Below are 14,206 nucleotides of genomic sequence, written 5' to 3'. Positions count from 1 at the left end.
TAGACATATAGGTGACTTATAAGTTACTTATGTGCAGTGAAAAATGGCTGTGAAATAACATGGACGTTATTTCACAGAGGCTGCAGTGGCAGTCCTGTGTAAGAATTGTCTAAGCTCCCTATGGGTGGCAAAAGAAATGCTGCAGCCCATAGGGATCTCCTGGAACCCCAATACCCTGGGTACCTATGTACCATATACAAGGGAATTTTAAGGGTGTTCCAGTTTGCCAATGAGAATTGGTAAAATGAGTCACTAGCCTGCAGTGACAATTTTAGAAAGCAGAGAGAGCATAAACACGGAGGTTCTGGTTGGCAGAGCCTCAATGATACAGTGGGCACCACACAGGTAACACATATAGGGCATACATTATGAGCAGTGGGGTCCTGGCTGGCAGGATCCCAGTTAAACATGGGCAAAAACAAACATACATACAGTGAAAATGGGTTAACATGCCAGGCAAGGTGGTTCTTTCCTACAGCTACTTTGATGGTGTCTGGAAGCTACTGGTAGCTTGCAATCTACTGTTTGGAGACACTTGGTTTAGAGTGATGAGTCTTCCCCAGTTCTGCCATTACCAGGCATGGAAAGGTGAATTAACTCTGCACTGAGCAAGCAATGTGAGAGCACCAGTTAATGCTCTCAATTTCTTTTGAAAATGTACTGTTAAAACTGTTTGCTTAAATGTACCACTCTGGTCTAATTTCGTTGAGGGGTTACTCCTTTTTACGGTCAAGTGCACAAGCGCTCTGTCCCTGTTGTAATCTCTCTGTGGGCTTTTAACCACACTCATGTCACGCCTGTCACTATCATTGGTTCTTGGGCTTGCCTTTTAAAATCCGCTTGATTTCATTAGTGAAAGGCTTGCATATGTCATTACTTTTCCAGTGTTTAGCCCTCCTCGAGCGTACCGGCCAACTACTGAAAACATACGAAGCTCCATGTTTTCCGCCTGGTTTCTGCAGTACTTTATCTTTTTATTTTCCACAAAGCACAATCGCGCTGGGTTTTCCATAGCGCGATCGCGCTCTTTTTGGTTTTCAATTACAGTGCGATTGCGCTGATACCTCTAACTCTAGCAAATACGAAAAACGTTGCATTGCAAATGCTTGTTTTATGTTGCATCTTGTGTTTGTGTTTTCCTTTTAAAATTGGTGTCAGTTTGGGTTAATTATGCAAACGTGTTTTGGGATCCCAGACGTGAATTTTTATTTACAAAAAAAATAGAATATACGGCGCTGGATGAAATGTAAGTTTACTTTTTAGGTGATAATTATTCAACTTTCTGTCTTTTGATTGCTGGTGTCTACCATCTAAAATCTCATAAATGTTTGAGAGCAAGGTGTCTGGTATTCTAAGGCACACTAGTTAATGTACCTACTTAAACTGAATTCAAGCCGCTTTGTTGTTCAGGTGGCAAACTCATTGAAGAGCAGCGTGCTTCAACCTTTAAATATCACATTTCTGTAAATAGATTGTCCTCAAGTATTTACTACTTTAATAGCTTGCATGTTTGCTTAGTATACACTTTTGTCTTCTGTTTGTAGAAACCATGATTGATCGAATAACTTTAAATGTTGAAGCTCAGGTGACCTCGACTACATGTTTTGATCCAGAAGATGAAAATGGTAGTCCAGATTTTACAGATGAGCAAGGCATGGTGAAACATACTTTAAGTCGCGGTTCGTACTTTAATTTCTTTGTGTTGCTTTTTTAATGTGTTCATTATCAGTCTGTTGTCCTCCTCTATCTGTGACATCCCGCCAGTTTCGGGTTTGATGCGCCCTTTTGAAAGAATTGAATGCACAAGCATCACTGACTCCCTAAGTTAGGTGGACAGGTGTGATTTGTGTGTATGCCAGCATCTTTGGCAGACCAGCTAATGACGTTTAGGATGGTGGAATAGAATTCAGTATTTGATATGACTTCCAGGTTGAGGGGAGCACACTTAGGGAGAAAAGGATGTAGGGTGCCTGGCAGCATTATGTTGTGTGGCTTGTCTGTTTTCACTCCACTTCACTCACAAACCTTGTGTCAGCACACTATTTTTATTTGCTTGCCAGTTCTTTCTGGTTTTCTTACAAGTGTTCCTGAACCGTTGTTGGATTATCTTTTTTCTCAGCTGCTGCTTGATACAAGCTTGAATCTTAGGTTAATGGAACCCCTCCAAATGGAAACACTTGCAAAGAATGTAAACCACAACTGTTGTTGTGATATTGCCTATTCTCATTCTTTGGGTACTAATCCCTAAGATACAAAGTCATCCTGAAGTTACCTTGAAATAGACCTGCTTGACGCAGCTGCTATTTGTATGTAACTTATTTCCCCCTGCTTCCTGTGAAATACCTACTGCACTTGTACTCACACATACATCAGTTATTGACATGAAATATAGCAAGTGTAGGTGGAACACTTTACCTTCCATTTCCAATTGCATTTAGTGCCCTGGTAGTGTATTAGGCCTCCACATATGTTTTGCTTGTAACCCACTACAGTCCGTGGCACAGGCCATTCTTACAATCCACGAAGATCTTAATTACTGAAAGCGGTGAAAAGGCACACCTCTTGGATCATTTTAATCACTTGCCATAAGCACAAGGTGAAGTAAGTAGATCTCCAGGGAAGCAGCAAACTCTAGTTTCTGGTGAACCAAGCAATGAGTACTCACACTTTGTCATCCATTCTGGTACCGCTGAAAAATGTTTGCTGAAGATCCCCGTGTGTTCCAGTATTTCTAACTTGTCAAACTCTACATGTTTTATCCCTTACAGTATAGTTTAATACTTATTTATACTTGCACTAATTTGTATGAATTCCTCTTTGGTTCAGAACTTTTTTTAGCCTGTTTTGGGGATCTGGGTGTTTTGTGAGCAGAGTAAGTGTTTTTGATTCAAATTCTTTTATACAGTCACCTGCTAGCCACTGGCACTGATAGTTAGCTGCTCTTATTCCTCACACATTTCTGTTCATTTCTTATAAATTTGTTGTAGTTTGATTTCCCCCTCCCCCCTTTTTTTTTTTTTTGCTCCCCTGGGAATATTTAGGAATATTCTATATGTGATTAACTTCATTCTTGAGTGAGAATAGTGACTTATCACTCATGTAGGGTGATTTTTAATTCCTGAACCCCAACCCTCTCCCTCTTTTACAGATTTCTGCTCTTGCTTCACCTCTTCCCTGTCCTGATGATGACCCACCAGTCACCTTGGGTCGAAACACCATAGACACTCCAGGTTATGGAAAAAAAACATCAAGTTGTAATAGTGGCTAATTTAGGGACCTGTTCTTCGGACATACTCATATACTCTGTTGAATGTACATTGTTCCAGGTTTTGTTGCCTGCTTCATGATTCATTCATTGCTCTTGACATTTGCTATTCTAAACAGGCACATTTTACTCTGTCAAAAGCCTTTTTTTGTGCCAAGTGAGTCCAATATGGCCAAGCTTAATTGGTTCAAACTGGCTGCCGAGTTTATCGGAGTCTGGGACAGGGCGATGGATCTATTTAAGTTAACTGTCTCCTGCATGTATGAGCAGTTTGGATGAGATGATTTTGACTTAGGCACTAAGAAGGATCATGTACCAAGCATTTTTTTCCACCAAGAAATTGAGAGAGACCCCAATACCCGTAAAGGGACGGGGTTGATTTATAATACAAAAACACAAAATTCCCTTTATGGTTATTGGAATATCAAGCTCAGAGACGTATCACTGGCTATGTTGTATCCGTGTTAGAATCTATCCATTGAATACAAACGCACACCTGTTTCACACCTTTTAGACCTAAAACAATTATTTGTAGAACCTATTGCTTTCTTTGTCCTGAAGAAGGTGGGGTGAATTATTGGAAAGACTACTGAAACGCTGCGTCAAAGCTTTTTTTGTAAACATTTGTATATGGGCAGTTTTTATTTGCATAGATTGTTTGATATGTTTTTTTAACAACAGTTGTTACATGAAAATTCAAATAAGAATATTTTTATATAAAATAAGTTGTATGAGTGTTTGTAGCTTTTTGAAGTTTTTTAATATTTTGTAATAGGAATATTGTGCAATAGGTTCTACGAATAGTTGTTTTAGGTCTAAAACTAACGAAGTAAGCATGAAGAGGACCTAGGGATTGTTGTGATAACCTATGCAAAAAAGTTGGTTTTAAGTATATAATTTTTTTTTATATAAACAGAAAAAAGGTTTGAAAAAGGTGTGTGTTTGTATTTAAAGGATAGCTACAACATACCAATGATTTGTCTCTGAGCCAAGAGTTTTGTCCGTCTTAGTTCATTGATGGGCACTTTGAAGTCAATAGGTTTCATGCTACAGAGTGAAACGATAGATAGCACACCAAGGCCACTTTATAACAAATTGGTGATCCGCTTTGTATTGATATTTTCATGAGAAGGCTGTACGTTGTTGATATCATTGAGGGGTGCTTCCTACAATAATACTTTGTCCTGATTATCTAATTATGACCCTTTTTTAATGATTTTTTTTTTCCTTTGGGTTCTAAATGTCGACATAGAATCCGAATGTGGATTGGATTTTGAAAAGTGCCAGTAGATTCTGGACTCCTACACCAGGGGTGTTTAAAGGAGACTACAAGATTTCTAGCCACATTTCTTTTTATTGCCTGTAAATATCACTGATGCACGTTATTAGCTCCTTATTCACTTGCACTGTGTCTTCGCTACATAAGAGCACCTAATAAATTTCAGGCAGCTTGGCCTTTTAAGGTGCTGTTTTTTTAAGCTGTGACTGTTTGAAATTTCCCTTCTAGTTTGTGGCACAGGACTGCATAAAGGCCCCCCCGTTTTAATAAAAAAAGAAAAGCCACATACATCCCAATGACTATCCAGAGTGCGTTTAGGAGACTGCTTCATCTGTTTCTGTGATTTAAATTGTGTTTAGGAAATGTCTGCATCCCCTGTTTTTGCCTTGTAAAAGCCACATTTCAGAGTGCACGACAAGCAGTATTTCAGTGTTTTTTACAGTCTCTCCCTTACCTAGAAAGTAGATTTTGCTAGCTTGGAAGTGTGGATTCAGCCTGTCTGTATCCATGGAGATTCTGAATAGAGCAGCAGCTCCCTCCTCCCTTCCCACAGGGACTGGGCTTCAGTTAACTTGGCCCTTATATAAGATTCTATTGGTTGTTGCATACGGTGTTGATAGGTTGTTGGGGGCTGGTATTTCTGCTGGATTAGGGTTGGGTTTGTGATTGGTAAAATGGTTGAGATTCCAATTGGTTCCTGGTTATTATTAGGGTTGGGTTTGTGATTGGTAGTAGGGTTGAGATTCCTATTGGGTTCTGGTTCTAAGGTTGGGGTTGTGATTGGTTGTTAGGATTAGGGGTAGGATTGGTGATTATGGTTGGGTCTCCCATTGGTTGTGTGATTTAGAGTTACAAATCTGATTGGTTAGGACTAGGTTTCTATTGGCCAGTGAGCTATTTAAGCCTATGGCTCAGGGTGTCTCAGCCCCGGCGTCTCGTTAAGGGCTGAGAGGACAAGGGCAGCTGCCTGTTCGGGACTGGTAGGGCCTAGGGCAAGAAATGCTGCCCAATTTCCCTTGTATCAGAAAGGAACTTACTCCCTACACATCCATCAAGATGCAAACACATTATCTACAAAGACATCCAACTCCTCCATCACAAACTGACCACATAGAGATTCCAATGTCTCATCATCCAACACAATAACCCATATACAACACCTAATCACATTTCCACCACAACAGTAAAACACCTTCATACTCACAGCAAACACTACTCCCACTAACACAACCTGTAATCACCCACACAACACAAAACCACACTATACATTATTCTCAGCCATCCAGATACACACTCCCTGTTCATACAAACCAACAGCACTATCCTCTGTTTGCTCAACACAGACCCCCTTTCATCATGACAATACCTAATCCCAGCCTTCCGATACACCATCTACAAACGCCCTTCCCCTCTCTTTACCAATTACACACAGCCATACTATCCTCACACTCCACCACACATTATCGCTCCGCGCGGACCGCAGCAGGAGCCGAATGTTCAGTTCTGGCCGCGGCTCCTGACGGCCGGGCATGCCACGCCCCTTCTGTTCTTTATTTCCTCGCATGAGGCCCCAAAGTGGGCATGGGGCCTCGGCGAGTCTTCGGCGCAGCGCGCCCTCGATATTAAACTTGGGCACCTTCCCCGCCCAACACCTCACTTACCTGGTGCAGCCTTTTCCTTTCTTCTTTTTTCTCTTCTTTCTCCTTTTCTTCTAGTTCTTATTTTCACACTTAGCAGCCATGTTCTTCTTTCTCCCAGCATGCCTTTCTTTTTCCCTGCATGCCTTGGGACCCTTTTTCAAAATGGCGCCTTCTCTCTATATTCTCCTATGATTCTTTCCCAGTCCAATATGGTTTCTTTTCTTCTTCCTGGTGGTCATTTCCTGTTTTAGGGTATGTAAGATGTGTGATTCTTGTTCTCCTTGCGCTGCAACACTTCCTTTGGTGGTGATCTTCGCTCCTGTTATTTTTTTTGTCTAGCTTTTTGTCTCACTTGTTCCAGCTTCTTCCAGTATTGTTTTTCTTGTTGGAAGACTTACCTTTTTGTTTCTTTTTGTTCCAGGGAGTTCCTGCTGTAGTGGTTTTTCCCGTGGGGGGGGGGGGGGGGGGGGCAGGGGGGTGGGTGGTGTTTTCCTCTGGGACCCCTTCTGGGGGGCACGGACTGCCTTTTGGTGTTCCTTCGTCAGCAGCACCGTGGCTACCAGAATGGGCCGCCCTTACCTTGGTCAAGGCAGAACCTGCATGAATCAGGACCACTCTGCAGTTCCAGTGGGCCAAAGACTTTAACAACGAGTAGCCCCATAACAATATTACCTCTTCCAGTCATCACAACTAACACAAACTCCTCTGACACACATCCATCCCCTCTTACACACCTCATATACTCAAAACACATCAACACCCCCTGTTATTCTCTAATACCACTCACCAACACTAACTCACATACAAATCCCTCACAGAAAACCATTACATCAGTATTCCCTGTCACTATTCCACACAAACAATACAGACCACACACATCAGCACATAAAATCAACACAAACTTTAATTTTATTCCAGTATTGGAACTTTCATAGATTCACATGCTTGAATCATTCCCTGTCGTCAAGATGGGAGTCCCCGGTACCTTATAAAAGACAATGTCCCCAAAGACATAACAGCAATAACGAAGAACTCTACTTTTCAGTAATCTATCCAAGTCCTTATGAAAAAAGGACCAAACTTGAGCCTCAGCCAATCAGATTGCCCCACCGTCTAGAACCCTCCTGAGACAAGCTCCGGTACCTCAGATTTTCTACTGCACGTCGTGCTAGGGAGTCTCCTCTGAGCTTTGCTCATTTTGTTCCAGTTGGAGAAGATTGTCACTACATCTGAATTTCTACTTTATTATGGAGTGTTTCTGATTCACACGATTCATACTCACACTTTCTGGAGCCTGGCTTTACCAGCACAATGTCTGACAGAGAGAAAAAGTTTCTTCAGAGGCTGCAGTACTTGTGGGAATAAAAGGCTCCACTCTGAGGATCCTCATAGAGATTTTATATATTGCCTCTATCCTGAGCATTCTTCTGCTTATTGCAAGGTGTGTTGTACCTTTTCCTCAAAAACTTTAAAGGATAGAGAGGGAAGACTGCTTATGTGGCTCCAGAAGCTTATATCAAGGAAGAACCCTGTCTCGGACTCTGACAGTGAGGAGTCTTCATGGTCTTCTAAGAGATCCCAAACGAGGCAAAGATCGCTTCACTCTGAAAAGGGTTCAGGACAACCCTCCCATTTTTAAAAAGACCTCACAAGGGTCCCGGGAAGGCCGCAGTCTCATCATCATCTCACAAAAGGAAATCTTCCTCAAAGTCTAAGCATCGGCCTTCATCTTCAAAGGAGGTGTCTAAACCTTCTTCAGAGCCTTCTACACCTCCACCAAAGATTCTTACTACGTTCAGAAAGCCTTCTTCAGCTCCTGACGACAGACCGCCGATGACAACTTCACCATTGACGAAGTCCTAGTCGTCTACAGTCGTCGACAACATATACGGCGACTACATTGACGACAACATCAACGGTTACCAGCCTCTCGACTGTGGCTTCCTGTTCGTCGAGGACGCTTACATCGATGGCAATGAAATCTAGCCCGTCATCGTTGAGGATAAAGATGTCATCGTCGACGATTCCGACGACAGTCAACAACAAGAGTTCCTATGACGACGCCATCGTCGGCGACACGGTCGATTGGGATCAGATTTACACCTTGACAGTTGGAGCTGACTTCGTCGACGACCTCGTCGATGGCACCGTCGTCGACTAGGAGAAAAATACAGGCCTTGACTGGGAGAGGGGATATAACTCAGAGAGCCACATCCCCAAGTAAGGTCACACCTTTAATTCCAACTCATCTTTTGGAGGAAGATTCTGATGATGATGGGCTGATTGGGGCAGCCCATAGTCCTTCCCAGCTCCATGTTAAATGTCAGGAGGATGAAGACGAATATTATCAACAGTATTCTCCTCGAAGAGACCAACCAACTGTGCCAGAGGATACGGTCTGTATCCAGAGTTCCCTTATCTCTGATTTGCAGCTTAAGTTATCAGATTAGAAGAAGAGGTTTCCGTCGGCACCACAGTCGGAGAACATACAAACGGCGCCTCCTCCCTCAGTACGTGCCACTCCAGGGCCACAGCCTATGTTGTCTCCTAGATCGGCGAGGAGTACCCCGCAGAGGACTTTTAATGCAGGTTACTGACTCCTTGGATGAGCAGAGGGAAGAGGAAGAGCTGCAGGATGCGCATTCGTATTGGGACAACTATATATTGCCGACCCCTTCATCTCCATCACCTACCCCTGTGGATTCTCCCACAGGAGATATTGAGGGTTTCCATAATCTGCTTGAAAGAGCAGCAAAGAGATTTGCAGTGCCCATGCCATCTAAGCAGATGGATTGTTTTTTATACGACTTCAAGGAGCCTTTTCAGAAGAGTATCTGTTCCATACCCATAGTAGGCTACATCTGGGAGGAAGGTCTAAAGGTAATGAAGAATCCAGCTACTGTGACAGCAGTTTTACCAAGCTTGGACAAAAAATATAATGCTCCAGTAGACACCCCAGCTTGTCTCATTGGTTACCCGAAGCCAGACTCTGTCATAACCCAGGCAGCACAGCGGTGTTAAAAATAAAAATAAAATAAAAAATCCATCTACACCAATTTCAGCACCTCCAGACAAGGAAGACAGAAGGCTGGACAACATTGGGAATGGTTTCTTCCCTGTTGGGGCTTATAGTAAGAGCAGCGAACTCGTTGGCAATCTTGGGCAAATACGACATACATGAATGGGCTCATATTGCTCCGTATCTGGACCACCTTACGGAAGATTCTAAGGTGGAAGTAAAGAAGATCCTCTTGGAGGAGGAGCGCACCTCGGCTGAGGTTATAGATTGCACAGTGGATAGTGCAACCACTGCTTTTCAACAATTAGCTGGTGGGGCAGTGCTGCGACCACAGGGCTGCTTAGAGCTACTTCTTTTTGTCCGGAAGTTCAAAATAAAGTATTGGACCTCATGTTTGATGGGGAGGCTCTTTTTGGCAAGCATGTGGATGAAGTCCTGCAGGCCATCAAAACTGATACCACCAGGTCCTTAGGAACCCTTCAATTCAAGAAGTTGCCTTTTCGTGTCTCCAGGGGTCATAGAGTCCCATCATGTAGAGGGAGTAAACACATTTTTCATTACCCCTTCTATACTACGCAGTATTTCTGACCGCAGTGTTCTTGGAGGCAACCACTCCAGGTGTCCTATTCCAGACCTCCTCCCAGAGATGGAGCACTTTAGAGCAAGGAGGCAGTTAGACGCCAATGACTGCATTCAGGCTCCGGCTACACCCCACCACTAATTCAAAATATAGGGGGGGAAGGATATCACACTGTTTTCGGAAGTGGCAAGAAATTACTTTGGACCAGTGGGTTTTAAAGATTGTTCAATTTGGCCAATCTTTAGAGTTCATTCAACTCCCACCTTCACGCCCTCCTCATAGCTTCTTTCAAAAGCATCTAAAACAACTCCGGCAGGAGGTCGTGACAATGCTCAAGAAGGGAGCTATAGAGAGTTCCTTCTTCAGAAAAGGGCGCAGAGGTTTTTACTTCCGTTTCTTTCTGGTATGTAAAAACTGGGAGTCATTGCGTCCCATCCTCGATCTCAGGGACTTAAACAAATACCTCAAACCTTTTGCATGGTTACGTGCAAGACATTCTTCTCCGCATGAATCATGGACATTTTATGACGACCCTGGATCTACAGGATGCTTACTTTCATATCCCGATTTCACTTGCCTACAGAAAATATCTGCGTTTCACAGTAGCTGGCAGCCATTCCCAATTCAGAGTTCTTCCATTTGGCCTGAAATCTGCCCCCAGAATCTTTACAAAGTGTTTAGCTCCGGTAGCGGCTTGGCTAAGAAAGAAAAAAAATCAAAATTTTCCCTATTTAGACAATAGGCTAAATAAAGCACGGTTGTATCAGAAAGCTCACGACTCAACGAGGGCTTGTGTGGGATTGTCCAACAAACTGGGTCTCACTCTGAATTGGGACAAGTCAAAGATATTGTCAACAAGGCTAAGGACCTTTTTAGGGGCGACAATAGACCCGATCGGGGGCAAGGCTTTCCCTTTGGTGGAGAGACAAGCGAGGCTCATACCTCTAGCAAACAGAGTTCAAAGAAGAAAGTCTCTTTAAGTACGCAGCTACAAATCACTTCTGGGGATGATGTCTTCTTGCATTCAGCTAGTCCCTTTTTGTCGCCTAAGAATGCGCCCCCTGCAAGAGGAACTAGACCTTCAATGGATTCAGAAAGAGGGCTTATTCAATGACTTAATCACAGTAACTCGTCGAATGATCGAAGCGCTCCATTGGTGGGCGGACCTGCTAAATATCGCAGTCTGTCTTCCTTTTCTGCCTCCTCGACCTCCGTTGGTCATTACCACAGATGCCTCTCTGGAAGGATGGGGAGCGTATCTTCGAGATCTACAGATCAGTAGAAAGTAGAGCAACTCTTTCCGTAAATATCACATTAATTTCCTGGAGTTGAGAGCGGTTTTCCTGGCCCTGCAGGCTTTCCTTCCCAGGATAAAACACTCTGCGGTTCTCAGACAATACAACAACCATGCATTATTTGAATAAGCAGGGGGTAACGAAATCTCTTCTCCTATCTCGAAAATCGCAAACTATTTGGAATAGCTGCCAGGAAGCCAGAACAAGACAGCAGACACCCTCAGCAGACTGACGTCATCCTGTCATGAATGACAGCTGAACCAGGAGGTGCTAGACCAAGTTTTCAGGAGGTGGGGGAAGCCCAAACTGGATCTGTTTGTAACTCCGCAGAACACCAAATGCCGCTTTTATGCAAGTTGGTGTCACCATCTGGGCTTGTGGGGGGAATGCATTTTCGATGGCATGGAATATTTGCCTATGCTTTGCCACCCATACCAACCACATTTGTTTTCGGAACTCCTCCTGCTCTCAGAGACGGACCACATTCTACTGAAAATCTCACCACAACTCTTGACATGGAACTAGGGTCAAGTTTTGCATCCGGACCCCAAATCACTAAAGTTATTAGGTTGGCTCCTGAAAACAATCAGTTTGCCCATTTAAATATTCACCCTCAATGTCAGGACATACTTTAGAAAGCCAGAGCGGATAGCACCAACAAATCCTATTCTCTAAAGTGGAAAACATTTTGTTTATGGTGTCAGAAGGAGCTGATTGATCCACTACTGTTGCCACCAGAGCAAATATTGCCCTATCTCCTCCATATAGCGTCACCGGGGTTGGCTCATGCATCCATCAGGGTGCACTTGGCAGCCATATCTTGTTTCAGGCGTTTGCCGCCATCTCTCTGGTTTTCTATATTGGTAAAACTATTTTTTAAAGGGCTCTTTTGAGTTTTTCCACCAGTAAGACCCCCACCTTCTTGGAAGCTCAACACGTTTCTATCTCAGCTTATGAGACATCCATTTGAACTGATTCACAGAGCTGATTTGAAGCACTTATTGTGGAAGGTAGCTCTTTTGCCTGCCCTTACTACTTCGAGACGTATCAGCGAGATCCAGGCTTTGACCATTTGTAGGGAGTTGGCTCTGTATGTACTATTTCAAAGTAAGAAATAGCATGCACAGAGTCCAAGGGTTCCCCTTAGAGGTAAGATAGTGGCAAAAAGAGATCATTCTAATGCTCTGTTTTGTGATAGTGTGGTCGAGCAGTAGGCTTATCATAGGGTAGTGTTAAGCATTTGTTGTACATACACACAGGCAATAAATGAGGAACACACATTCAAAGACAATTCCAGGCCAATCGGTTTTTGTATAGAAAAATATATTTTCTTAGTTTATTTTAAGAACCACAGGTTCAAGATTTACAATCAATACTTCAAATGAAAGGTACTTCACTTAGGTATCATAGGAACTTTGAAACAGAAAAATGGCATGTACAGTTTTGGCAAAAATGGCAATAAGCTATTTTAAAACTAGACAGTGCAAATTTCAACAGTTCCTGGGGGAGGTAAGTGTTTGTTACTTTTGCAGGTAAGTAAACCACCTACAGGGTTCAACGTTGGGTCCAAAGTAGCCCACCGTTGGGGGTTCAGGGCAACCCCAAAGTTACCACACCAGCAGCTCAGGGCCGGTCAGGTGCAGAGGTCAAAGTGGTTCCCAAAACGCATAAACTTCAATGGAGAATGGGGTGCACTGGTTCCAGTCTGCCAGCAGGTAAGTACCTGCGACTTCAGAGGGCAGACCAGGGGGGTTTTCTAGGGCACCGGGGGGGACACAAGTCAGCACAGAAAGTATACCCTCATCGGCACGGGGGCGGCCGGGTGCAGAGTGCAAACAGGCGTCCGGTTTGCAATAGGTTTCAATGGGAGACCCAGGGGCCTCTTCAGCGAAGCAGGCAGGCAAAGAGGAGGGAGGGGGGGCTCCTCTGGGTAGCCACCACCTGGGCAAGGGAGAGGGCCACCTGGGGGTCGCTTCTGCACTGCAGGTCGGATCCTTCAGGTCCTGGGGGCTGCGGGTGCAGTGTCTTTACCAGGCATCGTGTTCTTTGAAGCAGGCAGTCGCGGTCAGCGGGAGCCTCGGGATTCCCTCTGCAGGCGTCGCTGGGGGGGGGGGGATCAGGGGGTCAACTCTGGCTACTCACAGGGTCGCAGTCGCCGAGGAGTCCTCCCTGTAGTGTTGGTTCTCCGCAGGTCGAGCCGGGGGTTCGGGTGCAGAGTGGAAAGTCTCACGCTTCCGGCGGGAAACGTGTGGTCTTTAAAAGTTGCTTCTTTGTTGCAAAAATGCAGTTTCTTTGGAACAGGGCCGCTGTCCTCGGGAGTTCTTGGTCCTTTTAGATGCAGGGTAGTCCTCTGAGGCTTCAGAGTTCGCTGGACCCTGGGGAGTGCGTCGCTGTTGCAGTTTCTCTCGAAGTTGGGGAGACAGGCCAGTAGGGCTGGGGCCAAAGCAGTTGGTGTCTCCGTCTTCTCTGCAGGGCTTCAGGTCAGCAGTCCTTCGTCTTCAGGTTGCAGGACTTTATCTTCCTCTGTTCTGGGGGCCCCTAAATACTCAATTTAGGGGTGTTTTTAGGTCTGGGGGGGTTAGTAGCCAATGGCCACTAACCCTGAGGGTGGCTACACCCTCTTTGTGCCTCCTCCCTGAGGGGAGGGGGGCACATCCCTAATCCTATTGGGGGAATCCTGCATCTGCAAGATGGAGGATTTCTAAAAGTCAGTCACCTCAGCTCAGGACACCTTAGGGGTTGTCCTGACTGGCCAGTGACTCCTCCTTGTTTTTCTCATTATCTCCTCCGGCCTTGCCGCCAAAAGTGGGGCCGTGGCCGGAGGGGGCGGGCATCTCCACTAGCTGGGATGCCCTGTGGAGTTGTAACAAAGGAGGTGAGCCTTTGAGGCTCTCCGCCAGGTGTGACAGTTCCTGCAGGGGGAGGTGAGAAGCACCTCCACCCAGTACAGGCTTTGTTCCTGGCCACAGAGTGACAAAGGCACTCTCCCCAGTGTGTGGCATGCTGGCAAAACTATTCAGCCCACACTGGAAGTCGGGTATGTTTTCAGGGGGCATCTCTAAGATGCCCTCTGGGGTGTATTTCACAATAAAATGTACACTGGCATCAGTGTGCATTTATTGTGCTGA

The 14,206-nt window shown here is 44.7% G+C and overlaps 1 protein-coding gene across 2 annotated transcripts in view; it reads left to right on the top strand.

Moving 5' to 3' along the window:
- Positions 1 to 14,206, top strand: part of TDRD6 (tudor domain containing 6) — a 1,091,010-nt gene that overhangs the window by 492,365 nt on the left and 584,439 nt on the right. For both annotated transcript variants that reach the window (XM_069236084.1, XM_069236083.1), the window contains one exon: positions 1,545 to 1,679. In XM_069236084.1, coding sequence (XP_069092185.1) covers positions 1,545 to 1,679 — 135 coding nt within the window. The remainder of the gene's footprint in view (positions 1 to 1,544; positions 1,680 to 14,206) is intronic.

This window comes from Pleurodeles waltl, chromosome 5, assembly GCF_031143425.1.
Source record: "Pleurodeles waltl isolate 20211129_DDA chromosome 5, aPleWal1.hap1.20221129, whole genome shotgun sequence".
NCBI classification, from domain to species: domain Eukaryota; kingdom Metazoa; phylum Chordata; class Amphibia; order Caudata; family Salamandridae; genus Pleurodeles; species Pleurodeles waltl.
This window is presented reverse-complemented; position numbering and strand designations above follow the sequence as displayed.